This window comes from Centrocercus urophasianus, unplaced genomic scaffold (assembly GCF_019232065.1).
Source record: "Centrocercus urophasianus isolate 14NV4802_14NV808 unplaced genomic scaffold, USGS_Curo_1.0 seq_23, whole genome shotgun sequence".
Classification (NCBI taxonomy): domain Eukaryota; kingdom Metazoa; phylum Chordata; class Aves; order Galliformes; family Phasianidae; genus Centrocercus; species Centrocercus urophasianus.
The window spans coordinates 22637-50408 of NW_024884789.1; the positions used below are offsets into that span (position 1 = coordinate 22637).

General features: G+C 58.8%; 2 protein-coding genes across 3 annotated transcripts in view; one reads left to right on the forward strand and one right to left on the reverse strand.

Annotated features, from left to right (window-relative positions):
* Nucleotides 1-331: 331 nt before the first annotated feature.
* WDR76 (WD repeat domain 76) lies at nucleotides 332-6330 on the forward strand. The gene is made up of 13 exons (XM_042824514.1): nucleotides 332-403; nucleotides 577-762; nucleotides 866-958; nucleotides 1409-1464; nucleotides 2186-2303; nucleotides 2653-2748; nucleotides 2841-2884; nucleotides 2959-3112; nucleotides 3460-3612; nucleotides 4242-4456; nucleotides 4694-4846; nucleotides 5481-5534; nucleotides 6075-6330. The coding sequence occupies exons 1-13, from the start codon at nucleotides 332-334 to the stop codon at nucleotides 6328-6330; spliced, it is 1650 nt and encodes a 549-aa protein (XP_042680448.1).
* Nucleotides 6331-8218: 1888 nt separating this feature from the next.
* Nucleotides 8219-27772, reverse strand: part of FRMD5 (FERM domain containing 5) — a 38809-nt gene continuing 19255 nt past the window's right edge. The window contains exons 2-14 of one of the 2 annotated variants that reach the window (XM_042824497.1): nucleotides 16376-16480; nucleotides 16038-16080; nucleotides 15770-15848; nucleotides 15147-15244; nucleotides 14740-14863; nucleotides 14566-14653; nucleotides 13150-13238; nucleotides 12955-13018; nucleotides 12738-12829; nucleotides 11966-12040; nucleotides 11508-11576; nucleotides 11312-11418; nucleotides 8219-8793 (exon numbers count right to left, since the gene is read on the reverse strand). In XM_042824497.1, the coding sequence (XP_042680431.1) occupies nucleotides 8219-8793; nucleotides 11312-11418; nucleotides 11508-11576; nucleotides 11966-12040; nucleotides 12738-12829; nucleotides 12955-13018; nucleotides 13150-13238; nucleotides 14566-14653; nucleotides 14740-14863; nucleotides 15147-15244; nucleotides 15770-15848; nucleotides 16038-16080; nucleotides 16376-16480 (1608 nt within the window). The remainder of the gene's footprint in view (nucleotides 8794-11311; nucleotides 11419-11507; nucleotides 11577-11965; nucleotides 12041-12737; nucleotides 12830-12954; nucleotides 13019-13149; nucleotides 13239-14565; nucleotides 14654-14739; nucleotides 14864-15146; nucleotides 15245-15769; nucleotides 15849-16037; nucleotides 16081-16375; nucleotides 16481-27772) is intronic. The other variant, XM_042824498.1, reaches the window with a different exon arrangement.

Genomic DNA, 27772 nt, shown 5'->3' on the forward strand with positions numbered 1-27772 from the left:
CACGTTTTCACCTCTTCCTGTCCTCCGCACTGAAGCACACCGGTGCCAGGATGGGAGCTCGGGGCGAGGCGAGAGCCTCGGGTCGTGCCGGGAGGGCCAGGACGCGGGGCAGGGAGTTGCGGGTGGGTGCGGGCCGGGGATCTCGGCGGCCTTCCAGCCTTCCCGGCCCCGCGACGCAGCTGCGGGCTCTGATCACGGCGCGGCTCCCACCGCTGCACGCTGCGTTCCGGCGCCGCGCCCCGCCCCGCCGTGCGGAAGGCGCCGTGGGAGGGGCGGAGCCGCTGCAGGACGCGGGAAGGGCCGGATCCGCCCCGCCGGGAGCGCCGTGCTGATGGCGGCGGAGAGCGGGACGGGAGCGGCGGAGCGCCGGGAGTTGTCGCCGCGCTCCCAGCAGCAGATGCAGGTTGGACAGGGAGGTGGGGCGGCTCGGCTCGGCTCGGCTCTCCTCCCCTCGGCTCTGCTCCCCTCCCCGCTCACCACCGCGTCTCTTCCCCATTCCCCCCCCAGGAGCGCACCCCGCCGCCCCCCGCCGCGCCCCCCCCGGCCCCGCTGCCGGCCCCGCGCCGCTCCCCGCAGCTCCGCGTGCTGCTGACGCCGCTTCCCGCGCCGGGCCGGCGGCTGCCCCAGAAGCGGCTGTTGGGCGCCTATGATGAGGCGGCGGGGGGGGACGAGAAGCGGCGGCGCGCGGAGCCCTGCGACCCGGAGCGCGCGGACGGCGGGTCGGACGGCGACGCCGACAGCGACGGAACGGAGTTGGGACAGGTGGGTGCGGGACACCGGGACGGGCGGCGAACGGAGCCCCCAGCCCTCCCCCACCCCCCCGCCGTTTCCCGCGGCGCAGACTACCGAGCCGTTCTCGCTGCAGGATGGGAGCCCGCAGCTGTCGGCGTACGAGAGGAAGCGGCTGAAGAACATCTCCGAGAACGCCAAGTTCTTCGCTGCTTTGAAGCTGCACGAGGTCGGTGCGGGTCCCGGCCGTGTGGCCGCCCGCTGGGCGCTGCGGCTCGGGCGGAGCGGCTCCGTGTGCCCGACGCCGGGATGGGGGGAGCCGCGCGGCCGGCGCTGCGCACGGGGCTGGGGGGGCCGGGAGCCTGCAGGGCTCCGGGGCGCGATGTGGATCTTCGGAATGGAGGAGGCGATGCGCTGTGTTTTGCGCTCGTGTGCTGAGCGTCCGGCCGGTGGCGTTTGGTGTTCGTGTCGCTTGGCAAGGAAGCAGCTCCGGGGCACCCAGGCAGGGTTCAGGCTGGCTGTGGTGCAAGGCAGAGCACCGCCTGATATGAAAGCCCTCTTTTTGTTATTTCTTACAAATAATTATTGCTCATTGCAGCCTTTGGGTGGTTGTTTTTATAGAGCTCCGTGTTTTGTGCTCGCTGGATGTGCTTTTAACCTCTGCCTTTCTGTTCTTAAGTCAGCCGCAAGACTCCACCAAATCGCAGCTAAAGGACCATCTCACGTCACCAAGAGGTAAAGCTGCTGTGGGACAGGTGTGGCTGCACCCCGTGCTGTGTGAGCCCTTCTCTGTGTGTGTGTCTGTGCTCAGAATGGGCAGAGCAGCCAGCAGCTCTGGAGCTCTCAGCAGCCCACGGCCCTGCTGTGTCAGTGCTGAGCTGTGGTGCTCGGCTCTGCCATCCCATGGCACGCAGTGCTGCTGTGAGCGCCCTTCTGATCGTGTGTCAGAGCGCATTCCCTTCATTCTATTTGTCTGAAGGTGTTTCAGGTGCTTTTTTGGTTTCTTTTTATTCTCCTTCCTTGAGGTACTTCTTTATTATGGCCAAAGGGAGAAGCACTGAGTGGTGTAAGCAAAGGGCAGGGAGAGGGGAGGGGAGCAGAGGGGATGGAGGGAGCAGGGAAATGCACTGCATTAAATGCAAAGTAATGGGGACTGTGATGAAAGGAGGGAGAAGATGAGCAGATCAGTGAGAGGAAGGATGAATTATAAATGAGGAGGGATGGGAGGAAAGCCGTGTCAGAATGTAGTACAAGGAAACAAATGTCATAAATCTGTGTGCGCTGCCACTGCTCTGTTCTCTGCTGTCACCGAAGGAAGGAGCGATGGCAGCGAAGGAAGGAGCGATGGCAGGGCAGTTGGGCTCAGGTGTCCGGGCTGCAGGGCTGTTCTGTAGTGTTTTGCTGGGGAATTGTGCTTATGGAGGAGTTCTGTTGCTTAGCAGTGCTGTCATTGCAGAGCGAAGCCCAAGAAGGCCGAGGGCAGCACAGTGCAGCGCAGGTCCATGCGGCTCCAGAGGATGCAGCCCCCAGAGGTCCCGCAGGTGGAGGCACCGGCGCAGGAGGAGGAAGAATATGTGAGATGGGGCTGGGGCTGGGGGGGCTGCTGGGGGACAGCCGTGTGCTGCCGAGTGCTGCCATGCTCCCTGGAAAGCCCTTCAGGCACTGTGTGGGGCTGTGCTGCTGGCAGAAGGGGAGCGCACACCCTGAGCACTGCACTGCCTGCATCTCCTCGGAGGTGGCTGATGTTTGGAGGTGGCTGATGCTCAGAGGGCCATTAATGAGGCAGTGCACCTTGGGGTGCTGCTGAGGGTCCTCAGGTGCTGCAGTCTGCATTTCTCAGCAGTCTGCAGACACGAGCAGTGTTATGCTCAGCTCTGTGCCAGTGGTTGGTGTGAGCTGTGACCCCGTGTCCCCGTGTCCCAGCCCCAGGTCCCCGCTGGACCGCTGCCCATGGCCGTGGATGGGCAGGAGGAGAGCAGTGATACAGCATTGCTGGGCACCTGGCTGCGGCTGAGCGAGGTACGGCTGGCTGCCTTTGGTGGCATCTCTGGATAACATTGCTCGTGTCCTATGTGGTCCCATTCTGATCTGCATCTCTTTTCAATCCTTAGATGAGCAGTAATGACACTGAAAAGCCCACGTGTGACATGAAGAGGTAATGGGGGGTGACACAGAGCCTGGTGTGGGCTCTGCTCCTCCCTGCGGTGGCTGACGTGGCTGTGTGTGCAGGTACCAGGCTGCCCTGAGCAGCATGCTGCTGCGTGAGGATGGCATCAGGAAGGTGGTGAGCAGCCGTGTGTGCTCCGTGGCCATCCACCCCTCGGAGAGCACCGTGCTGGTGGCAGCTGGTGACAAGTATGGTCACGTCGGGCTCTGGGACGCTGTAAGTGTGCTCCTCTGCCCCGCAGCGCCGTGCTGGCACGCTGTGAGCCATAGCATTGCCATTCCTGCTGATGGGCTCAGCTGATGGCGGTGCCACAGGAGCTGTGCTGGTGTGGGAGGCTGAGGGGAGAGGGATGCTCAGCAGTTTGGGTTCTGGGTTTGTGCTGGACTGACCAGCTTCAGCTGTGTGCTGCCTCTGCTGTACGTTGGAGACTGCTGACCCCTGCAGCCCCTCCCACAGCACTCGGTGGTCCCACAGAGCAGCAAGCACTGCACAGCTGTGGCAATGGGTGGGAAGCACTGCAATGGCTCTTACTAAGCATCCGTTTATTGCCTTTTGTTATTCAGAGCTGTACAACCGAGGGAGGAGTGCTCGTCTTCACCCCACACAATTTCTCCGTCAACTGCATGCGCTTCTCGCCCTCCCACCCCGCACAGCTGCTGTCCCTGAGCCACGACTCCCTGCGCTGCGGGGATGTCAGCAGGGCGGTGTTTGATGAGGTGGGTGCTGCCCCGTCCTGCTCCCATTGCAGCCCAGGGGTTACGTGGGGGTTGTTAACAGGGGAGGTGAACGTCCCATTTCCATGGGGGCACACGAGGTGGCTTTGACTGGTGTCAGGAAGGTGGCGGTGCTGCCCAGCCAGTCACACTTTGGCTGGGGCGGCTGGAGCTCTGCATGGTAGAAGGAAGGAGGCTGGAAACTAAATTCAATGTGTGCCCCTTCCCGAAACCAGCGCTGCTTGAAGGTGGGGAATGAGAGCAGCTTAAAGAACAAAGCATGAGCCAGATGACTTTGCTCTTCCCAGGCTCCGAGGGAGCAAAGAGTTGTGACTGTCCTTGCTGCGGCAGCTCGGGGGCCTCACGGTGCTCCATCTGTTGTGGTCCAACCCATCTGCACGGAGTGGCTCCGAGAGCAGGGTGCAGGGCCAGCTGAGGTGGGGGTGGTCAATTGCCTGCTGTGGGAAAAGTGCGCCATTTGAACAGATAGGTCGTGCAATGGAGAGCTGAGCTCCCCAGTCAGGTCACTGTAGAGTTTTCAGTATCCAAAAAATGCCCGCAGCGTTTGGTGTTGTGTGTTTACTGTGTATGGTTGTATAATTTTACTTTCCTTTGCCCTCTTCGGCGCTCAGATATGCAGAAGTGAGGACAGCCTCTCCTCCTTTGATATCCTGGAAGACGGCGCCTGCACGGCCGTCGTGGGGCTCTGGGGTGGCACAGTGGCTGTGGTGGACAGGAGGACCCCGGGGACGTCACCAGAGCTCTCTGCAGACATTGGCTTCAAAGTAACGAGGACGGTGGACGTGCACCCCGTGGACAAGCAGTACTTCCTTGCTGCTGGCTCTGTGTAGGTAGCTCAGAATGCACTGCTGTTGTCTGCTTGGGATGTTCCGTGGGCCTCGCTCTGATGCCTGCTGCAAGGGGCACCGTGCAGAGCAGGAGCTGTGCTGGGGGTGGTTCTCAGTGCTGCTGGATGGTCCCGGCTTTCTTGGCTCTTAGAAAACCCGTTTTTAGTCCTCAGCAGCATTTGAAATGATGGAATCTTGTTTTATAATCCCTTACCTGCTCACCTGCTGCGTTGCAGCGATGTCCGTGTCTACGACGTCCGATGGCTGCGGCGCAGTGGGAACAAAGCTGTGAGCATCCTGCATGGGCACACCAAGAGCGTGGCCTCTGCCTACTTCTCACCCATCAGCGGGCACCGCGTGGTCACGGTGTGTGCAGACGACAAGCTGAGGTGAGGCTGGGGGGCTGAGGCCTTTTGGGGGGGCTGAGCCTGCAGTGCCCTGGTTCCTTAGTTCCTGTCTTTGCTGCCCACCGCTGAGAGCATCCTCTGCCTCCGTCGCTTCTTCAAATGGCATTTTGCATAGACATTCGTATTCTGATTTTATTTTTATTTTTCTGATTTTCATTTTCCTGAGGAAAGTTGATCAGGGAGCAGCTCTGGGCCTTTTTGGTCATTACTCAGCTTATGCTGCTGAGCCTTTTGCCCCCTTACAGCTGCTGTGTGGGGAAGGAGAGCCCAGCAGAGCTGTGCCGGTGTTTCCACCCTGGGAGCTGCTGGCAGTGCGCCTTCACCAGGGCTTCCCTTCCTTGTCCCACGCATCTTCTTGTGCCATAGTGAAATGGACAAGGAAGGGGATAGGGGAACCTGTCATTTTGCTCTGCTGTCCTCACAACAGCATTCTGGGAGGTCTGCCCTCAGTTTGTGCTGAGAGGAAATTCCCATTGCAGAGTGTGGCTGGGATGTCAGTGCTCACAGCTGAGTGCTGCACTGTGTGCCTGTGGTGCTGCTCAGGGTGCTCCACGAGGTGGGGCTGCCTCTTCTACCACATCTAGTGCCCATCAGCACGCATTGTTTTGTTCTACAGGGTCTATGACACCAGCTCTTTATCGGCCACCTCTGCCCTGCTCAGCACTGTCAGGTACGGCGGGGTGGGCTCTGCTGGGTTGGTGCTGCACGGGGTCTCACAGCCAGGAGGAGGCAGCAACTTGTGACTGCTGCAGTGCGTTCTGTTTGAATGCTCTCTCATGCTCTCTCTTTCTCTGTCCATTTCTAACATACGAGGGGTCACTGAGCAGTGAAGGATGTGTTTCCAAGAGGTGCTGCTGCCCGCAGAGCTCTGCCAGCTGCCAGGCTTGGCCCCTTGGTGTGGGCACCACATCGGGGATGGGTGTGACTCAGGCTGCTTTGAGGCACGGAAGCATAGGATCATGAAGTTGGAAAAAAGGCCTCTGAGACCATCAAGTCCATCCGTGACCCCTCAATACCCATTCATTTCCAAGTGTCCTCTGGCTTCTGTTCTTGCACCGTTTCGTTTCTTTGTCCCTTTGCAGCCCCTTGCCAGCAATGGGAGCCGGCAGTGTGTAGGGAGCAGCGGGATGGGTTTTGGCAAACACAGGGTGTAGATGATGGTGCCTTCTTGCTGCAGTTCTGCTGCAGTTCTGCTCGCTCTGTTCTGCAGGCACAACAACAACACGGGCCGCTGGCTGACGCGCTTCCGCGCGGTGTGGGACCCCAAACAGGAGCAGTGCTTTGTGGTGGGCAGCATGGCACGGCCGAGGCAGATCGAGGTGTTCCAGGACACGGGGGTGCTGCTGCACGCCTTCTGCAGCCCCGAGTGCCTGGGCTCCGTCTGCTCCATCAATGCATTCCACCCCACCAGGAACGTCCTCGTGGGTGGCAACTCCAGCGGTCGCCTGCACGTCTTCATGGAGTAGGGGAGGGGGGCAGGGGGGCTGTGGGGGAGCAAACTGCGGCTTATAAGTGCTTTACCTGCTTGTGGTTAGGATTCCTTTCAATAAAAAGATTAATCTAAGGGTGGCGGCTAGCGGGTTTTGTATCAGAAGAGCTGTTTTCCCTGATGAGGAACTCAGGGGAAGGGCTGGGGCACAGCTGGGGGGCGAGTGGCACAGCTGGGGGGCACATCTTGGCCCCATGGGTTTCAACTGGAGGCACAGCTGTGGCATACTGGGGGGAATGGGGAGGCACAGCTGGGAGAACATGTGGGGGCACAACCTTGCTGCTGGCTCCAGGGCCTCGCGCTCAGCTTTGAGGTGTGTGAGAGCAAACAAATCTCAAACCAAGCCAGTTTTGTTTTTGTTTCCTTTTTTCCCATGATATTTAAATATTTATTTCAATTTAAAAATACTTCTCATGGCACCAATGATTTTATGCTCACTAAGATATCGAATATGTAGAAAAAGGTACATTTTGAAGGAAAATGTAGCTTACAGTATTTGGCACATGAAAGGTTAATTCCTAGGTTTTTCTTATGAAAACTAAGAAATTCACATTTTCAGGTATTTCACCGTCTACTGCGCAAAGATGCAGTACGCTACGACTCCGTTTTTGTTGGGGATGAGAACCTATGGGAACAACACCCGAATATAAAGACGTAAAACTAACAGGTGCTGGGACACCGGACGCGGGAAAACATAGCATGGACGTCACCCATTGCTCGGGGTCTCGGTGGTAAAATACCGGGTGGGAACGGCGGGGTGCCGTGGGGCTGATGGCATCGCTGTCCTAAAGGAAGCGGATGGAGGAGGCCGAGGTCGGCGGTGCTGCGGGCACCGGGCAGGGGCTACCACGCACTGCATAGACACACTGACTACGGGCTGAGGTAGGAACACTACACTACGAGTGAACTCGGCTACGTTGCATAAACGGGGTCACGGGGACAGCGGCGGCCGTTTGGGGACGGTGGCCACGTGGTGGCACAGCGCAGCCGTCCTGCTGTGTGGCGCTGCGTGTGGCAGCCGTGTGGCACCGCCTGGGCCATCACGCGGGTCTCCGCACGGCAGCCGTGTGTCACCATGTGGCCGCAGTGTGGCACCACATAGCTGTCGTGGCACTGCATGGCTGTGCCCTGTGCCCGCCGCGGCTCTGCTGAGCACGGCAGCGATGGCCCCAGCGCTGTGAGATCTCTCCCTGAGATGAAGTAGAGCTGCTCGGCCGCTCGCCCCGTGTCCAGCGGCAGCCCCAGCGCGCCCGGGCCGGCGTTATTGCTGCAGGAAGGGCTGTCCCTGCTGCCCGGCTCCACGCGTGCCACGAGCTATCGGCGTGTTTTTGCTTAAGGACGGATGGAGAGCGATGGCTGTCCGGTGGCTTTCCAGCGTTACCTCTTGCCCTGCAGCGCTGTTCTTTTGTCTTCAGGAAAGTCCTAAAATTACCGCTCCTCTCTGTCTCCCAAACCAGGAGCGTGGCAGATGGGTTGCAAAGCATCCGCCGCCCCGTGGAGCCCCTCCGCACTGCCTTCGCTCCGGGTGGAAAGTAAAAAAAAGACTCAGGATCAATAACAAAATAGCTTCTCGTTGTTAAAATAGACCTCGAAACAGTCTTCTTTTGTACAAAAGGAGCTGAGCGCGGGGCCGTGGCGCTGCTGGGGTCCCCAGAGGGCGGCACAGGGGGTCCTGCAGCACGGTGACACGGGGACCATCCTGCGCCCTGCAGCGCCTGGGAAGATGCTGGCGCAAGGATGAGCGTTAATAGCAAAATAAATTCCTCTCTTTATTCGGTTCTCCCACCGCACCCCGCAGGGACGGGGACCCCTGCAGCGCTTCCGCTCTTCTCCTGCGGAACGAAGGGAGCTGGGGCCGCGGGGCCTCAGGTGTCAGTGAGCAGAGCCACCACGGCGCGGAGCTTGCAGGCAAACCATCGCCTGAGGGGACAAAAGTATTGGTAATGGAACTGCTCGAACTCGGGGGTCTGGCGGATATCGCGGAAAAAGGCAGTGTCAAGGTCGGACTCGGTAAGGACGATGAGGAGGAGGAGCAAGACAAAGAGGAGTCCCACTGTCACGAGGAGCAAACGGAGGACACTTAAAACAAACTTATTCACCTGTTCCGCCCGCGGCCCGCTGCCGGCACCCTGGCACAACGCGCGCAGCTCGCGCGGCTCCTCGGGCTCCGTGCCGGGCGTGCCGGCCTCCGACTCCTTCTCCTCCTCGATGCTGCACGGGGCTCCGTTCAGCTGCCGGGACAGCAGCAGCAGCTCCAGGCTGTGCTCGGCCACCGGCGTGGGCAGCACGCTGTCGGCAGGGCTGTAGCTCTCGTCGGCGATGATGGCCACGCGTTCGCTGCTGTCGGCGCGGCCGCCACGGCCGTGGGGCACGAAGGCGTCGCCGTGGGATGCGGAGCGCACCGGCGTGGAGTGGGCGCTGTCACGGAGCGACTCCAGGCCTGGGGGACGGGGGAGGTCAGCGTATGGCCACTGAGCTGCCCCACACCCAAACCACCCACGCTGTGCCCTGGGGTCCTTCTGCTATTGCAGTGTATGGTGTTCTGTTCTATTCTTTTCCATTTGCTTTCATTTCATGCCATGCTATTCCATTCTACCTCCTTCCATGCCATTCCATTCCATCCCATTCTATACTTTTCCATTCCATTCCATGCCATTCGTTCTAGCCTGTCCCATTCTCTTGCATGCCATGCCATTCCATTCTGTCCCATTCCATTCAGCTCCATTCCTTTCCATCCAACTTCATTGTATTCCATTCCATCCTATTCCATACGATCCCATTTCATTCTATCCCATTCTGTTTCACTCAATTCTATTCCATTCCATGCCATTCCATCCCATCCTATCCCATTCTCTTGCATGCCATGCCATGCCATTCCATTCTATCCTATCCCATTCCTTCCCCTTCAGCTCCATTCTGTTCCATCCAACTTCTTTCTGTTCTAGCCCATGCCATTATTTTCCATTCCATCCCACTATAAGTCACGGTAGAATCACACAATGGTTGGGCAGGAGGGGCCCTCACAACCCCCTGCATGCACAGCTGTGTGCAGCACAGGGCTGCGACAGCTCAGCACCTGTATGCGTGTGACCCAGCTCTGCTTTCCAGCAGCAGCAGAAATAGCTGTGCACACGGCTGGGTGCCCAGCCTGCTCAGGTTACAGCTGAGCCAGAGCTGCCCTTTAGGAGCTGAACCCTGCAGGCAGGGCAAGGGGGGGGGGCCCTTCTCCCCACTATCTGAAAAAAACAACAGAAATTCCCACCTCCCAAAAAAGCCCTGTAAAAGTGGAGGATGAGGCAGGGGACAGCTGCCAGTTGGAGCTCTCGGGGGCTTTTCCCTGTGGGGGCACAGGGCCCCGGCGCTGTGCCACGGGTGCTGCCCCAGTGCATTCCCCTGTGCTCTGCCACCTCCTGCTCGCAATGCTGCTGGATGCCTGTGGAGCCGTGCACACAGCAGGGCACAGCATACAGCACAGCACAGGGCACAGCACAGGACATAGCAAGGGGCATAGCGTGGGGCTTAGCAGGGAGCTTAACACGGGGCTGCAGGCACGGAGGGGGGCATGGCATAGGACTTAGCACAGGGCTGTGGGCATAGCACAGGGCATAGCGTGGGGCTTAGCAGGGCAGCGAGGGCACCGACAGCCTCACACCCTGACAGCTGCTTCGCACAGCCTCAGGGCACTGACAACCATTCCCCAAAATCCCCAAGGGGGAGGGCAGTGACAGCCGCCCCCAGGCCAACCCGCGCTGTCACCCCCACCTCCATGAGCTGAGAAACGTGGGGAACGCGGGGTCCTGCCCCCAACTGAGGGGTCAACAGTAATAACATCCCACTGGGGGGGGGGGCACCCAGAGCTCCCTGCACCCCAACCCCACATCCCTCACCCCCCCCCGGGGCTGCTGTCACAGGACCCCCCGCCCCCCGGCCTCACCTGCTGCGTGCCCGCCTGGAGCGAGGGGGCTGGCGCTGGGGCCGAGGGGAGCGGGCAGCAGGGGCAGAGCCCCCAGGGGCAGAGCCCCCAGAGCGCGTGCCAGCAGCCGTGGCCCCAACGCCAGCACCCGCACCCGCACCGCGCGGCAGCAGTGGTTGATGAAGCGCAGCTGCACGCTGACCCGGGTGGTGATCTTCACCAGGCACTTCCCCATGGCGTGGGGACGGCAGCACGGGGACGGAGACCCACCAGCAGTGGCACGCCAGTGGCCCCACTGCTGTTCGGGGCTATTTTGGGCTCCTGCAGTGTCACAGCTACCAGCGAGGTGACAGTGACATGAAGCAGCCGTGGGCACGGTGCCGGGCACAGTGATGGATGGCCTGGGGCTGCACGTTGCCCGATCTGCAGCAGCACCCAGGGAGGGGGTACGGGGCCCTGGCTCTTAGCAGGCCCCAAAGCACAGCCCCCATGCAGCCCTGAGCTCCCACACAGCCTCAGGGCACTGACAACCATTCCCCACAATCCCCAATGGCACAGGGGGGTCCTCAGGAGGTCCCTTACATGCCCTGGTGTGAGCACTGTGGGGTCCCCAGCTGTGCTGTTGGGGCTGCATGTGGACGGCACTGCAGGGTTCCCGGCAGCACGAGGTTCCAGTAGGACCTCAGTGACCCCAAATGCGGGGAAACAAAGGGACACCAAATGTGAGCACATGTGCAGCTGTGCTGAGTGCCCAAAGCAGCTCAAACCTGTGGCTGCAGGTGGGACTCATGGGAAGTCACAGAGCAGGGGACCCAGGAGGCACTGCACGGCTCAGCCCTGTTCTGTGTGCTCATTCCTAGTGGGGCGTCGCAATGACACTATTAAAGATCAGGTCCTGTCCACGTCAGGCCCCAAACCCCATTGCCCTGAGCCACAACTGCTGCCACAAAGCTTCGGCCCTTTGATACCCGCTCCCTGACCAGAGGCAGCACCTCCTTTCCGTATGCCCACGTGCCCAGATAAGCGCCGTGCCCCACGTGCGTACCTTCCATGATGGAGATGTGCACAGCCCTCCTGCGGGTGCGCGGCACACTGCTCAGCCGGGGGCCGTGGGTGATGGAGGGGCAGCTCCTGCTCGGCACCAGCCCGGCCCTGCAGGGAGAGCAGCAGTGAGGGGCCGCCTGCTGGGGCTGCGCGGTGCCCCATACGCACTGTGGTGCCAGGCTGCGTGGTGCCCTTACCGGTGGATCTCTGGCGGCTCCCGCTTGATCTTGGCACTGGATTCCATCACCTCTTTTGCAACGCGGCCGCTATGGGTGGGAAGAAGAGCAGCGTGAGCACGGGGAAAGCAGCCCTCAGTGCCTGGGGTCCCATCCCTGCATGCTGCACTGCCACAGAGCTGGCATCGTCTCATGGCTAGGGATGCCCCGCACCCAGCAGAGACATATGGCGCCTTCTCCAGGGAGCAGAATTTAGGAACTGCAATGATTGTTTTATCCCTTGACCTCATAAAATAACAAACTGACCATGAAAATCCCCCAGATTTCCCCCCCGCCCCATCCCATCCCCATGATCACTGTATCTCGGGGGCAGGAGGGAAGAACGGCAGCTGAGGAATGGGGAATGCACGGTGGTGGCGCTGACGTGGCCATCCTGCACCAGAACAGCTGGCAGTGGCTGCTGTCTGCCTCTTATCTACCTGTATCGGAAGCGGCTCCCCTTGAAGAACAGGTTGCTGCTGGACACTGTCCGGACCTGGCTCGACTTCTCCAACCTGCAGGGCAGCAGGCTGTGAGCGCCACATGCACTCATGGGAGCAAGGAAACTCCCAGCACACGTCCCAGTGAACAAGGCTGAGCAATGTGTGTGAGCCCCGGCAGCTCCCCACCCCATGGCAAAACCCCCACCCCACAGCACAGCCTCATCTCCCCACCTCCAGCACTGCCCCTGCCCGGGGCAGGAGTAGCCAGCAGCCCTCACCCCGCACACGGGGAGCAGGACCCAGTGCTGACATTATTAATCATAAAAAGATTTGTAAAGTAATATTGCAATTCCATTTTATGTTCATATAATGAGGAGTGAAACCTGCTGATGGCAGCCGCTGATTGCGGAATTCCCAAAGAGAATACATTACACACTTTATCTCGCATCTCGCTGATTAGAATAAAACTCATTAGGAAGCACCAAGGCGGGCATTGCCAAGGAAGGCTCTGAGCACCCAGCACAGCCTCACACTGAGTGCTGGCACTGCCTGCTGCTCCTCCAGCCCATAACCCCTCGCGGGTGCTGCCCATCATTAAGGCTCTATCTATCTGCCCAATTAATTCTAAATGCATAACTGGGGGCTTGCTGGGTTGGGGGCAGCCCTGGAGCTGCGGGGCAAGGGGGCACAGTGCTGCAGTGCCCCACAGCGTGGTGAGCCCAGGAGCGACCCACAGGGAGCGCAGAACAGAGCGCATCCTTGCACTCACTTGTAGAAGGCCTGGTTCTCTATGCCACACTTCCAGAGGTGCTTGCAGGCTTCAGGCGTTGGGGCAAAGTAGGTGAGGACAATTTTCTTTTCCTACAGCACAAAGAAGTGTGTTGGTCACAGCAATGGCGCCCAGAGCTGTGGGATGGTGGCAGCACAGAGAGCATGGCCACAGCCGGGCAGGGGGACAGGGCAGCCCCAAATGGAAACACACTCACCTCCTTCTGACTCACATACAGGTAGAACGTCTTCCCCTCAAACTTCATCTTGGTCACCTCATTCCTGAAGGGACAGGGATGTGCCATTAGACGCAGGGATGTGCCATGCCCAGCCCCACTGGCACTCGCCCCCTCCCCATCGCACTGAGCTGCGGGCGCAGGGTCAGCCAGCAGCAGCAGTGTGGGGCTGCTCACCACTTGATGAAGTGCACTCTCTTGTTCCCCTGCAGGACGACGAACCCAAAGGGGGTGAAGGCCAGGAATGCTGCATTGCCCGACACGTCCTGCAAGAGAACAGCAGCTCCTCAGCAAAGTGTCAGAGCGCCCTGTAGCACCCAGGGCAGGCATAGAGCAATGGGCTGTGGCTGTGATCCTGCAGCACCCTGTGCATGCACCAGCCCCACAGCCCTGCAGCCCCACGTGCTGCTCCCAGCACGAAGCACAACGTGCTGCATCGCTCTCATCGACCCTGTCAATTCACAAGTGAGCAATACACAGTGAAGATGGTTACGTGCCTGACCAACCCTTTTGCTAATAATTAAACTGCATGATGGCAAAATCCCATTCAGTGTTGGAGCGGCCAGGCAGCACCGTGGCCATTTACAATCCATAATTAGTGTCACGGACAGAGCTGGGCAGTGCAGTCACTTAATCACAGCAACCGGGCTCTGGGGCAGCACTCATTAACTGCCTTGGAGCTCATGCAAAGTGCAGAGCTGTGCTGGGCTCAGACAGCATTGCAGGGCAGCTGTGGGATGGGGAGCTGCAGCACACCCATGCACACAGTGTGGGAGCAGCACGGGGCGTGTGGTGCATGGGAAGCAACAGAAAGGGACCCTCAGGATGTGAACAGTGAAAAAGCCGGGTTCACATCAAGATTGGATCACAATTCATTTCAATCTGCCAGGGGCAAACAGGTGAAACCAAAGAGCCCAAATCCTGCCCTGCACAAAGCAAAGCACAGAGCTGAGCCACAGGCACGAGTACCTGGTCCTGTCTCAGCTAGGGAGCCTCTACCCCACTGCTGGGTGTCATGGGGCACGCACTGCCCACAATAAGTGCTATCAGTGCACAGCACTGCAGGAGCTGCTCCCCCAGCACCAGCTATCAGCAGCACCAGCAACAATGCTCACCCATGGCCCTGCCCAGTGCCAGCACCCAGCCCTGTGCTGCTGGGACCCCGCTCAGCCCAGCTCTGCGCTGGGTGATGGGCAGCTCTCTCTGTATGTTGGCTGCGAGTGGGGACTGACACAGCCCAGCTCCTCCTGCTCTGCTCCCTGCATCCCTCTGTGTGCGGTGGGGCTCTGTAGGAGCACAGCGTGGGGTCACTGAGAGTCAATAAAAGCTACTTCCAGCACAAAGCTCCATCAGTACAGGAGTGCAGGCAGGGAGGGGACAGTCCTGGTTATTAGTACGGCGGTGGTGGAGCTGCAGTTGGAATGGGGGATCTCAGAAGTCTTTCCAACCTCAGTGGTCCTGTGGCACTCAGGTGCTGCCTCATACAGCAGCGCAACGCCAGGTGACGCAGCCCCACAGGCAGCAGTGGGAGCCTCCTCTGCAGCACGTCAGCACAGAGGGAGCAGAGCAGTGGTGGCTGCCGGCAGCGCTCACCTTGCAGGGGTGGGGATCCACGCCGTACGTCTCCAGGGTCTGCGCCTTCCTTAGGAAGTTCAGCTCCGAAGTGGCCGGCGTCTGCCCGCTGCGGGAGGGAGAAGGGAGAGGTGGGCTGTGCGCAGGGCAGAGCACGGCGCGCACGCGGGTCCCGGCGCGGCACTGAGCCTCTACCTCAGTTCTGATTTGTGGATCTCCGCAATCTTCCTCTCCAGCTTCTCCGAGTGCTTGGGGAAGAACTGGAACTTGGAGCTGTAGCCCTCCGGGTGCTTCCCGGGGTCGTAGTCACCAATCTCAGCTGGGGGGACAGAGGTGGTGAGCGGCCCCACTGTGGGCACAGGGCCGGCTCGATGCTCAGCCATTAGCCAACCCCCCCCCCCCCTCCAGAGCCCCATGCTGCCCACCCCACAGCCCCAGTGCCCCCCAGGCAGTGGGAGGGGCTGCACGGTATGATCACAGCCCTGCAGCACGGCCCCGCGCCGGGTGACATTTATATTCGAGGTGCAGCGATCTGTTGTAAGTGGAGTAATGTAATCGGGACTCGGAGCGAAAAGCAGATTTATCTTGTCAGGAAGCATTACCTTGAAGGATATAGGCGGCCAGCAGCGCGGCGTCTGAGGTCTTGCAAAGGAGGCGGCCGTGGTAGAGGTCTCTTTTGATCTGCAGGAAGACTAAATACCTGCAGACAGCAGAGAGTCTGTCGGCCAAGTGCAGCTTGCTTGGGCTGAGCAGGGCCGTCCCAGCTGCACGTGTGTGCACTGCACAGCCCGAGGCACTGCTGGCCATGACCCACAGCTGGGGGCCGCATCCCAGCCCAGCAGAGCTCTCTGGGTGCTCACAGCACTGCCCTCTGGGTGCCAGCACCTTTGAGCCACGCAACCCAAATTCTGGATCCAGGGTCCATTTCTGCCATCATCTCACCCATTGTTTCCCTGGATCATCCCCAATAGCGTGTTCTTTAGATAATAAAACAGACCATGAAGGGAACTATCCTGCCAGCAGATCCCACAAGGACTGGAGTGCAACTGGGGATTGGTGCTGGGAGGACAGGGAGGTGGGCGCACGGCGTGCAGCTCTGCTCTGAGGGGGCTGCAGGAGCAGCAGTGGCACAGGCACTGCGCACGGTAGGCTGTGCTGGCTGGTAAAACAGCCCTTCTCACGGGTTGAGCACAAACCCAAACCCATGGCCCCACACCCCCCTCACCTGGTGATCTCCTCCTTCAGTGCCGCAGGGTCCGTGGGGTAGAACTTGACACGGAAGCACATGGTGAAGGGCGGCTGGGCTGTGGGAACAGCAGCACTGTCACCAACCTGCCACCAAACCTCAGGACACAATCCCCCCTCCCCAGTCCATGCAGGTCGGGCACCGACCCTCACATCCCCCCTGCAGGGATGGGGCACACCAAGCTGTGCCATGCACCGCCCCGCAGGACACTGCTCAGTGTTTTGCTTGTACTGGGAGCAATGCTTACCCCTCATCTGCTTCACAACCGACTTCGTGAACTCCAGCCAATGCTGAAATGAGAAAGAAAGGGATTGGAGCAGCTCTGTAACAAATATCTGCCACCAGGAATACTCTTTTGGAACCAGAAGGCCACACAGGGGCAATCCCATGCCCAGCCCTGCCCACAGTGCAGGCGGTGGGAGCAGCCGTGGGGACACTGCACAGATCAAGGTGGGCAGACAGTGTGGGCAGGAGGAGCACAGAGCAGCCCAGAGCCACACACTGCACACAATACAGCATCAGGCTGCAGCCACACCGCAGTGCGCTCTGCATGGGGCCTCTGTCACACCGCTCTGATCTGCTCACCCTCTGCTTGTCGGGGTCCACAAAGCGGATGCCGAAGTAGTCCTTCTCCAGCAGGTTCAGGTGGTGGCACAGGAGGTCGAACAGGTATTGCCCCTTGGCATCTCTCTGCAAGACAGGAACGGCATTGGCAGCGCAGCAGGGTTGGGGGAGCTGAGACACGGGGAGATGAAGGCACTAAATCTGTCACGTCAGGCTGGGGATGAAGCGGAGCCACACGAGGAGCCCTCTGCTCCCCAGCACCGCAGCCCCGAGGCCATGCAGCCCCCAGATGAGGGCTGACCCATCAGCAGTGGGATTAGCCCAGGCGGAGCGTAAAGCTGTGCGGCGTTGTGCACAACCCCCTCACACTGACATTGATGTCACTGCTCCAGTCGGATTTACAATCATGCACTGTAACTTCTAGCTCACAGAGCAGACCCCCAGCTCCCGCCCCACACTGTGTCCCACACCATGGTGCTGCTGGCCGGGCACTTTGGGTGTCCCAGGGTCCCATCAGTCAAAGCCAGCAGCAGAGGCAGAGCCCTGCACTCAGCATCACGCTGCCCACAGCACTGTGACTGCTGACTGAGAGCAGGGCCGCAGAGTCTCAGAGGCACTAAGGCCACAAAAGACCTCTCAGATCCCCATTGCAACCACCCCCATCCCACCGTGCCCACTGCCACCTCCCAGTGCCACATCCCCACATCAGAGCAGCTGCTCAGCCCCAGAGCCTCAGCACAGCGCAGTGCCCAGCCTGCAACCCACGCCCTGCATTTTGCTTTATGTTTTGGCTCTCTGCGTGGCACTGCACAGAGCAGGAGGGAGCAGCAGAGCAGCAATGTCCCCAGCATCATGCCCTGCACACCCCGAGGCCCCTTTGTTTGCAGGATTTGATTCTGCCTTTCCATACCCGTACCCAAATTGGCACTAGGACCTGCAGCACTGACACAAAGAGCAGAGGCAGCAGCCCTCCATCCGCCAACAGTGTGCAAATGCAAACGGCTTTATGAGGGGGGGAGAAATGCTTCCTCTTTGATCTCTCTAACTTGAGTTAAACATATTCTAAATTAATCATTATGAGTCTGTCTTTCAGGAAATTATCTGAGCCGTCTTTGCAAATCAGAACTTGAAAGAGCTGTCTGTTGTGTAATAGCAGCTTAAGCATTCTGGTTTGATCTCTGTATGTTCTTACAAAGGAGGGTTTGTGCTGGCCCAGCAGCACGGCAGCAGCCCCGGCAGCTCAGTGCCACCAGTGCCCACACCTGAGTGCTTGCTGCTTCCGCCTTAAACTTCGGATACATTTAAAGTCCCGAGGTGCTGCAGGGCTGCTGCCAGGATGCTGAGGCTGCCACCAGAGCCAGGCAGCTCCTTGTTCCCAAGCTGTGCTCTCAGTCCTTTTCTTCTCAATTCAGAGGAGTTCAGACAACAAACCAAGCGTGCTCAGGCTGTGCAGGACGCACCCAAAGGCAGCCAGCAGCGCTGTGTGCAGGGGATGCTGAGTGCATGGCATCCTGCCTGCATCCCCAATAAAACACACAGGATCACCACTTGCCCATAGCACACGGGGAGGGTTTCACATCCCACTGTTGCCCATCCATCATTCACCAGGAATGAACGCAGGATGAGCCATGTGCTCTGGCCCCAGCAGCAGCACCCTGTGGCACGTGGCCCATCATGGAGCAGGCACAGGGGCTGCTGTCACCCTATAGCACAGCTGCACACAGCAGCTCGTGCTGCAGGAACGGCCTCGGGGCAGTGGGCACAGGGCCCTGTGGGTGCCAACCCAGCCCGGTGCTCCCAACGCAGGGCTGAGCCCCCCAGGACTGGCTGAGAGCCTGCACTGCTCTGGAGAGCACCCAGGGGGTACCGGGAACAGCAGAGCTCCGGAAAGACACGGACCAAAAAAGCAGCAAGCATGAAATCTCAAAACTTTAAGAAGATTAAAGTAACCTTGCCTTCTTCATTTTTCTAAGCTCCTCTGCCAAAATTAGGGTCACACACAGCTAAAATGAAATGAGTTAATAATAGCAGCTCATCTTCAACAAGCAGCGCTGGCTCATTCCCCTCCTGCTGCCCAGCTGAGCACCAGCAATGGAGCCTGACTACAGAATCACAGAGCCACTGAGGCTGGAGAAGACCTCTGAGACCCCCAAGCCCAACCCAGCTCATTTCTCCATGCCCCAACTGCACCACACAGACCACATCCCCACAGCTCGGGGATGGTGACCCCCGCCCTCTGCACAGCCTGTGCTGGTGCCTCACCTCCCTTCTGGGAAAGGAACTTTCCCTGGCACACAACCTGAGCTCCCCGCTTCCTTCAGCCAGAGCTGCATCTAGAGCCCTGCTTCACGCATCACTGCATGCCTCAGCTTTATTTCACTTAATTACTCCTCCCAACATCCCAAATGAGTTACACCTCCTCATGTCACAAATCTCACGAAGCTGTACGGCACAGCAACCAGGGAAACGCTCACCCATGTGCTCTGGGGCAGAGACACACAGTCATTGAAACAGCACAGCTCAGTCCGTGAGCACAGCCCCGCGCCCTGCCACGCTTTGTGCCAGGGGTGCACAGCTCCTTGGGCAGCCCCACAGCCCACAGCAGTGCCTGCTCCAGGGATTAAGCGCCGGATTTGGGGAACAAATAGCACAGCTTTCCTGCAGCTCTGCAGCCACGCTGTGGGGCTGGCCAGCCCCTGCTCCATCAGCTTAGGGGGAGATTATTTTTTAAAAGGAAACTGTCAAGAAAAGTCTGTTCTAAAAAGTGAAGTTGGAGCTTAAATCTCTTTGGCGGCACCAGCTGAGCTGGGAGAGATCAAAGAGCCACAGCTCCACTGCAGCACGAGGGGATTTTCGCTGGCAATTTGATGGCAATATGTGCTTTAAGTGCTTCATTTTCAACATACGGCATTGTGCTGCGTAGGGCTGGGATTTACTGTCCCTCAGATGGAGTCAGCATTCAGCCTGCAGACTCTGGGAGGGCTCCGGGCTGCTCAGCCTGCAGAGTAAGCCAGCACCTCATCAGAACTACAGCATGGGGAGAAAATGGGCAGAAACAGGCAAGAGCACCCCATGAGCTGCAAGCATCCTTACAGCAGGTGGCCATCAGCACAGCAACTTCCCCACAGCAGCCCCATAGCAGCCCCAGGCCCCCCAGTGAGCAGCACGATCATGAGAGCATGTGCCTTGCTGTGAATTTGCTGCCTGCGATCCTTCTTCCCAGCTGATATGGGCAGTTCTGTCTCCAAGACTTACCATGTGAGTTTGCTGCAACTGATAAACCTTGGAGAAGGAAAGCGTAATGCTATAATGTGATGGAAAGTACAGTGATAATTGCAGGGTGGAAAAGTGTTCGGCTGTAGCACATGAGGATAAGCTCAAATGCAGCAGCCATGGACACAGAAACAAAGGGGAGGGGGAGGAAGGAGGGAAGGAAGCTGCTTACCTCTGGAAGGCCTCAGGTAGGCAGAGATCTCCAGAGAGACACCCTCACCTTCACTGCCAACCCTTAAGTGAGGGCTGGGAAGGGGTGGATCCTGGCTCCAGCCCTCCCTGTCACTCAGCTGCATTGCATGAACCTGAGCTCCCCTGGGCTGGCCCTGCCTTCCACCAGGTGTTCCATCACTGCTGCAGGCTGTGACTCAGCATTTCTGCTACAGAAAGTAACCAGAAAGTGATTTCTGTAGCTGTAAACTCCAGCTGCTGTATTCCCCAGTGAACCCACAGCTGGGAGCAGGGCAGTGCTACAGGAGCAGGGCAGTGCCATGGGCGCAGGGCGGTGCTGTGGGGGCAGGGCAGTGTTGGGCTGTGCTCAATGCAGCTGCAGTGGCCCACCCCGCGCCCCCCCCCCCCCCCCCCCCAGGGCCATCTGCTGCTGTTTCTCACAGCAGAATATTTATCAGTGAGTCACAATTGGGGATGACTATGACGAAGGTTTCTGCCAGAATGGGGAATTTAACATGGGTCAAATATTTATCGTGGGTTACGTGCAGGGGAATTTTCTTCCCCTAAGCAGCCATGCAGGTTGCCAGGCTGCCCCCCACCGTCCTGCAGGAGGTGGAGGTTTGTTCTGCAGCCACCCAACACCCAACTGCAGAGGAGGAGCAAAGATGTGGCACAGCACAGAGATGCTCAGCCCCAGGGCACCCCTTGGCACAGCCTGGCCAAGCCAACATCAGATTCTGGCCCTGGGGACAAGGAAACCAGACTGGGTTCTGCAAAGTGCCACTTATTCTCCAGCCCTGAGTGCGGCTCTGGAGCAACGCACACACACTGGGTGACAGATGATCTGTGTCCTCTTGCATTGAGCTGCCCATTGCTGCTGCGCAACTTTCATGAATTAAATTCAGAACTTGTAAGTCTATAATTTAGAAGCACTGAAAACCTCTCTCCATAAAAGCAAATTGCCTTCTCCCATCGTTCAAGCTCATGTTTTCATTCATGTGAGCTTGGAGCGGCTCCATGTTTGCTCTTGTTTAAGTTGGCACTCCTTTTCCATGGCGCACGGAGCGCTGCTGCTGCAGCGGATGGCGGTGCGTGCGAGGAACACACTCACAGCAGCCAGCTGACGATCAGGAATGCTCTGTCAGGAAGCGAGCCCTGCTTGCAGCACACAGGACAAACCCACGGACAACTGCATCTCTGCAGCTCTCACCTCAAGGGAGCAGCAGCTGAATCTCAGAGACCCCTCGCAGGCACCCTGGGGTCTCAAGGCACGATGAGATGCCAAGTGCCCGGTGCTAAGCATGGACTCCTGCTCTGGTGCAGAGCAGCTCCACCAACCACCCCCAGCGCTGCGGCCATGGGCTGCAGATTGCTGCAGGACCCCACTGCTGAGCAGTGCTCCTTGCAGCCAGCAGCTCCACACACATCGCTGCTGGAGGGCAGGAACAGTGAGAAAAGAGAGCAACCAAAGCCAGGAGCTGTGCGTGCTGCTCAGCTCCAGGAAAGCACCTTTGGTTTTCCTGGCAACAGCCCCGAGGAGAAGCTCGCTTTCCTTCCAGCAGCTGAACGCAGCAAAACGCTCACAGGAGGGAAGAAAGAAACGTGTAAACGGGTCATAAATATTTACAGGCCGTGAAAGCGAAGCGGGGCGCAGGCGGGAGCAGCGGCTGCAGCACTGGCACAGCCCAGCACCTCCTGCTGCCCTGGGCTGAGCACGGCTCAGATGCAGCCAGGCACAGTGCTGGGACCCACGCAGCCCCACAGCAGCTCACACCGCTTGGCCTGGTGTTGCAGGAACACTGGGGGGTTTGAAGTGAGTGTACCTGGGCTCCTTTGGAGGATGCAGTCGGGGGCTGACACAAGAACAGGCTCTGATTTACTGAGCTCCGTGAGATCTCTGCCCTCGGAGACACCGTGTTGCTCCTGGGCATCAGGGAAGGTGGCATTTTTATAACCATGCCATCACTTCACTGCAGGACTGTTAATCCTCCCCAGAGGTGATTTCCCAGGGAAACGGAGGAGGGCAATTTAAGACATAAGCGATCCACACTAATCTAGGGCAGGCAGCGAAAACTTCCATAAATCCAACACTGCTGTTGGCAGGAGGCACGATACGGACATGAGCATTGCGTGATGCAAATCTTTCTGATGACAGTGTTATTTTACCCCTAACGTTGTGAAATCAATTTCAGCTGATGTTCTGGGCACCGTGCAAGGAGAACTGTGTGTCAGCTCCCTCTGCCTGCCCTGGTCCTGCAGCCCTCTGCCTTCGGTACCGTGCTAACCATGATTAGCACCACTGCAGCCAGACCTGGCTCTCCTGCTCCTTAGTGCCCACGCAGGCATTAAGTGCCAGCCCCTCCACCTGTCCAGAGCGAGGCACAGTGCTGCTGCCATACACCTGGTGTGCAGGGCACCGAGCTCTGGGTGCCAAAGGCATCACACGGGCCACACATTGGCCATGGAGGAGCCACAGGGACCCACACTGCCCTCGCTTTGTCCCCGTCCTGCACAGCCCCACACAGCTCAGAGTCAGTTTGGTGCACCGCTGGTGTTGTGCTTGACAAAGCAGGAGAACAATTCCATGATTCCACGGTTCCATGGTTATACGAATCCAAGAGCACGTGCAGTGCTGGCAGGGCATGGAGAGGGGATGGCACTGGGGCCAGGCAGTGCTTTCTCTAAAGCTCAAAAAAGATCTCACTCCTTCCAGGCAGCAGTCACATGCCAACGTCACATATGACCTTTTCAGATTAACCTGAGAGGGCAAAAAGCATTTTCTTAGGAGCGTGATGTGGGGAATGGTGATGTGGGCTGACATCTCCCCGACAGCGCCCGCGGGACGCGAAGCACGGCACACATCGGGGGCTGCAGCCCTCGGGAGGGGGCACTGCTGAGGTCCCCGCCTGGACGCTGCCCCTCACCGCAGACCCCTGGGAGCCGGATCCCGCCGGGAACGGAGCGCAGCCGCAGTGAGCGGCCCCGCAGCTGGGCAGGCTCTGGGTTGGCATCTGTGGGAGGGATGCTCCGTGGGACACCGGTGGAGAATTGGAATGAGAACCGCACTACCTGCATTTTCCAGCCTGGGGAGGGCAGCACGGCCCCTGGCTCGCCCCTCCTGCTGCAGTGGGGCCGCGCGCAAGAAGAGCGAACGGAAGGCAGCAGAAGCGCCATCCCATTCCCCAGCGCATATAATCCGTGCTGCCGGCATCGCAGGCACTCTGTTTCTTTCATCCCTATTTACATTAATCTAATTCCACGTGTACCGCGGGCACCGCGATGCCGAGCGCTGGGTGTGTGGGCTCAGACAGCGGCTGGGGAGGGGACGGAGCCGACTCGGCACAGCGGGACCGGTGCGCGCTGCTGTGCTGCCTTCACGCAGTGCACTTGTTTACTTTCCATATCAAAAAGCGACGGAATAAAGGATCCTCATCTCCAATCGACAACAAAACGCTTGACAAAGCGTTGCGTTTAGAGATGAGAGACTGCAGCGGGGCGGGCTGACATTTAGAGGAGCGCTCGTGCTGCATTTGCACAAAAGAGGAGCAGCGGCGGCACAGCGGAGCGGCAGCGCCGGGCGGGGGGGAAGCCTCGGGCTGCCGGCAGCCCCCGCCATGGCAGCGCAGCCAAGGGCATCGGATTGAGGGGACGCACAAATATGGGGTAAAGCCCAGCATGGTAAGGGAGGGCACAGCACGTTGCAGAGCTGCACCTCGAGCTGGGGCCGGCAGCGGCCACAGAGCTGCGGTGGGAAAGGGGCGCGGAGGCAGCAGCCACGTCCCAGGTGTCTGCCAGCAACAGGGAGAGGCGCACGGGGACCTGGCTGCCGGCTGCCGCTGTGACACGTCCGCACAACACGCAGTCACTGCAGTTCTGAAAGCTTAAAGGCTGCATTCTCCCATTTCACGGCGCATCCAGCAGTAATGCAGCCCTGCCTCGAAGCCGCGGGGATGCGGTCAGTGTGCACACCGTGCCAAGGCCACAGGCAGCAGGGCACACGCACCCGGGCACAGCGGTGCCATGAGACACGTGGCTCCATGCAGCCCCACGGCAGCACCGTGCCCAGATGGCAGCAGCGGGGTGCTGCTGTCCCAGCTCAGCTCGGTCCCACTGCACAGCCCCATGCAGCACATCCCTCACAGTGCTCAGGCCCTGCTCCTGGGCCGAATGCTGCGAGAGCTGCACCACAGCCAGGCACAGCAGGTGAGCATTGCACAGCTTAATAGAAGGAGACTTCCAATGGAGGGCCTGATTGAAGCTGACACAAGCTGAACGGCTCAGCACCAAACACTGCACTACTCCGCTCTGGTAAATCCACAGCTCTGCTCCCTGGCACCACACAGCAGCTCCCTGCGCCCACCAGGATGCACCTCCCCAGGCTCTGACTCGGCAGGAGCGCTGCCATCAGCACAGCCCATGTGAGATCCCTCGGAACGACCCCACACAGCAGCTCCTGAGCCCCCTGGGACCTCGGATGAGGAGCTATGCCAACCCGCAGCGGGGGAGCTGCTGTAATCTCAGCCCCTTCAGCAGTGTGAGATGAAGGAGACAGAGCTGCCGCTCTCTGCGTGGGCTCCCGAGGTTATATTAAAGCACAGGCCCGGGAGTAGAAACAAAAATAGTGACAGAAACAAAGCTCCGTGCCCACATCGTCAGATCCAATCACATCCAGGCTGAGGAGAGTCCCTGGGGTCTCAGCTCCTGCTCTGGGGGCCGAGTGCTGCCCTCCACAGCGCCATGGGAACAAAGAGCCCTTCTCCTTTCAGCCACAGACAGCTGCTCTTTGGGAGAAATAAGAATCACCCAATAAATCAAGCACATGCTAGCTCCAGCAGCCTTCGACCTTGCACAGTTGTGGGATGCTGTTATTTGGGAGCTGGTTTTCCACCCCTCAAAAACCCACAGCATGGAGGTCACACCGGTGCTGGCACCGCTCTGCAGCCCTGGTGCACAGCAGAGTCCCATCTCCATGGCAATGAAGCGAGGCTGGGGGCCTCACAGCACTCCTTGCAGTACGGGAGGGCTCCCTAAAGGTTCCACCTCCACGCCCTCCTATGGAAACATGCACTTGAAGTATTACTGGAATATAAATTAATCTGATTTGCTCCACAACAAACAACCGCATGAATAACGAGCGGCGCGGTGCATTCCAGAGCCCCTGCAATTATGAGCAAACCCACAATTAGGTACTGCTGTTTGCATGCAAAGCGTGAGGTTCAAACCATTAATTTGAATAGAGGTCTCAATGAAATGGGCTTTGAGAAGGTCTGTAGCGCAGTAAAACACCTGGATTCAGAGATTAGCTGCCTTCTCAAACACAGCAATGAAAGGAAGCGCGATGAAACCATTCCTCACTGCAGGTGCTGCTGGGTCTGCCTGGCAGAGCGCTGAGCCCAGGGCTTGGAACAGGACATCAATTGGCTTCCCTTCCTCCTGCAGCGCTCTGTTGCCTGGCGGCAAGCAGACGGCTGTGGGCAGCACAAAGCTCCATGCTGACAGGGGGCAAGGGGCTGGGAGCAGCCCCAGCAGCCCCAGCAGCCCCAGCACCCCGTGCATCTCCCTGAGCCACAATGCCGCATAACACTGGGCCTCAGAGGCAGCAGCATGTGCTGAGGGGTGAAGGCACTCAGAGCCAGACAAAGGCTCCAGCCCCACGCGTAGGAGCTCCCCAGGCTGCCACTGCCCTCCTGGCTGTGCAGAAGAATCCGGCCATGAGTCCGTCTCCAAAGGAGCCCGCCGCTCGCTTTACATGCCTGCAGCTCCCAGGCCCAGCCCAGCTCCAGGCACCCTGCACAGCCCCAATTACTCACATTAACGAGGCCCCGCAGCCCGTATCAGCCATATTTACCTCCTTAATTAAAGATGGCAGCAATAAACATGAAATACGGACAAAGAAGATTTTAATAAATGCTGCCTCCGGGAGCTGCTGGATCCCCGAGAGCCGAGCGGGAAGCACTGCCTACCACAGGTTGCATAGTTACGAAATTAAAACAATATACTGCCACATAAAAGTGATATTAAACATAATTATCCTGAGTCAGGCTGCGGTGTGCTGAGCACACCGTGGGGCAGCAGTGCTCACAGCTGCTCCTGCACTGAGCCCATTTGGAACTGAGACACTGGGGCACAGTGTGGGGCACCGTGCTGGATTGGCCCTATGGAGCTGCACTGGGGGGCAGGTGTGGAGCACACAGCATCCCCTCCTGCACACAGCATCCCCTCCTGCACACAGCATCCCCTCCTGCACACAGCATCCCCTCCTGCACGCTGCATCCCCTCTGCACACAGCATCCCCTCCTGCACACAGCATCCCCTCTGCACACAGCATCCCCTCCTGCACACTGCATCCCCTCTGCACACAGCATCCCCTCCTGCACGCTGCATCTCCTCCTGTACTCTGCATCCCCTCTGCACACGGCTTTTCTGCAGATGTTCCTCATCCCGGTCACAGAATTCAAGGTGACCAAATCTGAAATAATTATCAATGTCTAATTAGCTTCTTGCTGCCCTGCAGAGCTGCAGGGCATGGACCCAGCTTGCTGCTCTGTGCTGGATGATGGAGTTCAGACCTTTGTGTTCAAGAGGAGCAAGCTCTCAGCTGATCCAGGGTTAGGATTTACATCACAGTTTTGCAGGGATGGGGATTGTCTGTCCCTTCAGGTCTGTGCTGTTCCCCTTACAGCCAGAAACCCATCTCATAGAGCCATAGAATTGCTCAGGGACCGTGAGTGATAGCTCCACAAAGGGAAGCTCCAAAAGCCCAAAGGAAAGCAGCACTTTGCCCCAAACCAACCCAATGTCAGCATCCTCCCAGGTGAGCCCTGCCCATAGGGAAACAAAGGCAGCAAATCCTCGTGCTGGGGGTCAGATGCAGTTGTGCTGCAGAGAGATGAATCCCGTTGGATCTATTTCATTTTTTTATGATGAGCTTAAAAGATTGGTCAATAAAGGCAACAGCATTGATTTAATATACATATACTCCCATGAGACACCTAACCTGGTGTTGCACGGCATTTTGATTAAACACTGGAAGGGTACAAACCCAACACAACCCACGTGAATTGGATTCCCAACAGGGCCCTCCAGAAATGGGTCCAACCCCAGTGCCCACCTCCATGGCCTGTGCTGCCATAAGGTCTGCAGGCACAGAGCAGCACCCGGCATGTTGCCAGCCCTGCTGGGCAGACTGAACCCACATGGAAAAGAAGCACTGCTCCCTGCCAGGCGGAGTGCCTGCACCTGGGGATGGGGAGCGCATGCCTCCTTCATTAGGGCATGAAGCACTGCTGCTGGGGGCAAAAGGGGGGGCTGCAAGGACAGGGGCACCAGGGGGTGTCAACAGGAGGGCTGACAGCAGGGAGCTGCCAAGGGCTTTCTGCTGCCGGGGCTGCGATATGCAGGATAAAATCCAGTGGGACTGAAGCACATCACTGTTTATTTCTGCTAAAGGGGATTTGTTAAAGTCTGTGGGGCACAGTTTGAGGGATGTTCTTTGGGGTCAGGGTTAGAGCAAAGGTTTTGACACCAGCAGAGGAAGCTCAGCCCGTGTCTGACAGCGTGGAGACGGGAACATCCTCACACGGGAGCTCGAACCCCCAGCACTGCACAACCCCAGCTCCTGCTCCCCAGTCACAGACGCTGTGACTCAGCAGCGTCCAGCAGGAGCAGCGCTGCTCCACGGCTCCCAGAGCTCCCAGCAGCTCCCACGCAGCAGTGCAGCGCTGTGCAGAGGGTGCAGGCAGGGTGCTGCTGCTGGGAGCTGAGTGCTGCAGTGCTCTGTGCCCCTGCCAGCACACAGACACAGCGCTGCGCTCCAGCAGCTGCGGCGACAAAATCTGCTGATTATTTACACGCGGTGTAGCATATGGCCCCCAGCAATAACGGCACGCCAAGCAGTCTGTTAAGGCTGTTCTGCTCCGTCCTCAGCAGCCCTCTGCACCCAGCAGCAGTGCAGATCGCTATTAATCACCTTCC